The sequence below is a fragment of the Lepidothrix coronata genome, unplaced genomic scaffold, assembly GCF_001604755.1.
Source record: "Lepidothrix coronata isolate B3197 unplaced genomic scaffold, Lepidothrix_coronata-1.0 Scaffold12, whole genome shotgun sequence".
Classification (NCBI taxonomy): Eukaryota; Metazoa; Chordata; class Aves; order Passeriformes; family Pipridae; genus Lepidothrix; species Lepidothrix coronata.
In genome coordinates this window covers 1,554,266-1,556,063 of record NW_016690192.1, presented here as the reverse complement: position 1 = coordinate 1,556,063, position 1,798 = coordinate 1,554,266, and the positions used below count along the sequence as shown (strand labels likewise).

The following is a 1,798-nucleotide window of genomic DNA, read 5'->3' as shown; positions in this document are numbered from 1 at the left end:
TATAATTTACATTTTTTTTTATACTGCCTCACAGGATTCCTTGCAATTTTTTGCACGTACAATTTCACAGCAGGGAGGGGGAAGGAAAAAAAAAGAAAAAGAAAGATAACCCTCTTTTGCAGAGGAGAAAGAACAGATGCTTAAAAGCAGATTTCTAGAAATCACTGTAAGCCTGAGCCAGAAATGTAATTAACACCTATTTATAAAGAATAATTAAAGTTGTGACTGCCACAAAGAACAGCAGAGATAATCGAGGTAGCCCCTGCTTCTTTTTTTTTTTTAGATTTTTTTTTTTTTACACTGTTTGCAGTATTCCCACATGATTGCCACCTGCTCCCCCACTCAGCTTCCCCTATGCTCGTTTCCCCGGCAACCTTTCATTGGCTTTTCCTCCCAGCTATCGCTTTCAGTTCGGCTGCTCAGTCTAATCTTATTTGTTTTACACCCATCAAAACAAGCAGCTAGACAAAGACAATCCTGTAAGAATGGGAAAAGACCGTCGCTTTGTTTCCCCGGTTATAATAAATATCCGCGGCAAAAGTCTGCAAAACGTTAAATTAAGGGGGAAGGGGGGTCCCCGCCGCCCCCCCATCCCGGGGCTGGCAGGAGGGCCGGGTATTGTGCGGGCGGCCCCAGCCCCGGTCCCCGCAGTTGTGTGTGTCTGATCATGCCATTTTGCACAATCTGTAAGGAAAAGCACAAAAGAGGGGACGAGACGAGCACGTCCGGGCTCCTCCGCCAGGAGAATATGGTCTAAAAATAGAAATACTATTTTTCACATAAATGGCTTTGACTTCTCCCGGCATTTTAAAAAAGCACAAAACAACACGGCTCTTCCCCCCACCGCCACCCCCCCAGCCCCCACCCCGACACAAAAAAAACACACCCTTCCTTCCATCCATCCATCCATCCATCCACCCATCCATCCTCGACAGCACCGGCTCCATGGGAAACGCGATACCTGAATTTCGGAGGCGATTATTAGGTTTGTATTTAAGGCTGGTGTAATAGGAACGGAGATTAAAAGGCATCATCGGCCGCCCGATCCGCCAGGCACACGCGGTACCATGACACCGTGACTGTCAGCAGAGACCATCCGCGCTCAACTGAAACGCAACGTTCAATGGAAACGCTGTGAAGTGCCATCGCAGTTAGAGACATTAAATGGATGTACAGATACATATGCACACACACACACACACACACACAGAGGCAGACATAACCCACAATAAAAAAAAATTTAAAAAAACCCAAAAAACAAAAAAAAACCCCAAACAAGGCTCTCTAATTTTGTTTTATGACTCACGGTCCGCCGCCCTGAACAAAAGAAATTCGCGAGGCACACGAGAAACGAGACAAAACCCCACGAGCAGGCTCTCCCCGTTCACTTACCATTTTCAAGCCATTCCACTCCATCTGTGATCACAAAGATGGACCCTTACAGCCCCTCACAGAGTCAAAAGCAAAAAGAGCGTTATGTAAAAGCTGACATTCCTTCTTACAGCGCTGCTGCCCAACGATGCAACAAAATCGACATATACTAGGCACTGCAACACATACAAGCCTCCTCCTCTTTTTATGAGGTCACGACAGGAAACTCTTTGAAATACAATATGCAGCATTTACTGAAGCTCATATAAATCACCCTCTTTTAAAATTACCATACCTATTGCGCAGTCCACCAAAAAGAAAATTACCAATCTCAAGGCTTTTTTTTTTTTTTAACCACCCCCCCCCCCCCCCCCCCCAGGATTTTGCTCTGCATTTGTATCTCCAAAATGTCAATGTGTAAATTAAC

The 1,798-nt window shown here is 45.3% G+C and overlaps 1 protein-coding gene across 7 annotated transcripts in view; it reads right to left on the bottom strand.

The window, feature by feature from the left end:
• ELAVL4 (ELAV like neuron-specific RNA binding protein 4) overlaps positions 1-1,798 on the bottom strand; it is an 84,072-nt gene that overhangs the window by 62,432 nt on the left and 19,842 nt on the right. Inside the window, exons 1-2 of one of the 7 annotated variants that reach the window (XM_017805445.1) lie at positions 1,393-1,690; positions 962-1,106 (exon numbers count right to left, since the gene is read on the bottom strand). The exons of 4 other annotated variants lie outside the window; for them this stretch is intronic. Coding sequence is in view for 2 of the 3 variants with exons in the window: in XM_017805442.1 (XP_017660931.1) it covers positions 887-922 (36 nt within the window). In the remaining variant the exon portion in view is untranslated. Of the gene's footprint in view, positions 1-886; positions 926-961; positions 1,107-1,392; positions 1,691-1,798 lie in introns of those variants that run through there. 2 more of the 7 variants (XM_017805443.1, XM_017805442.1) reach the window with 2 other exon arrangements.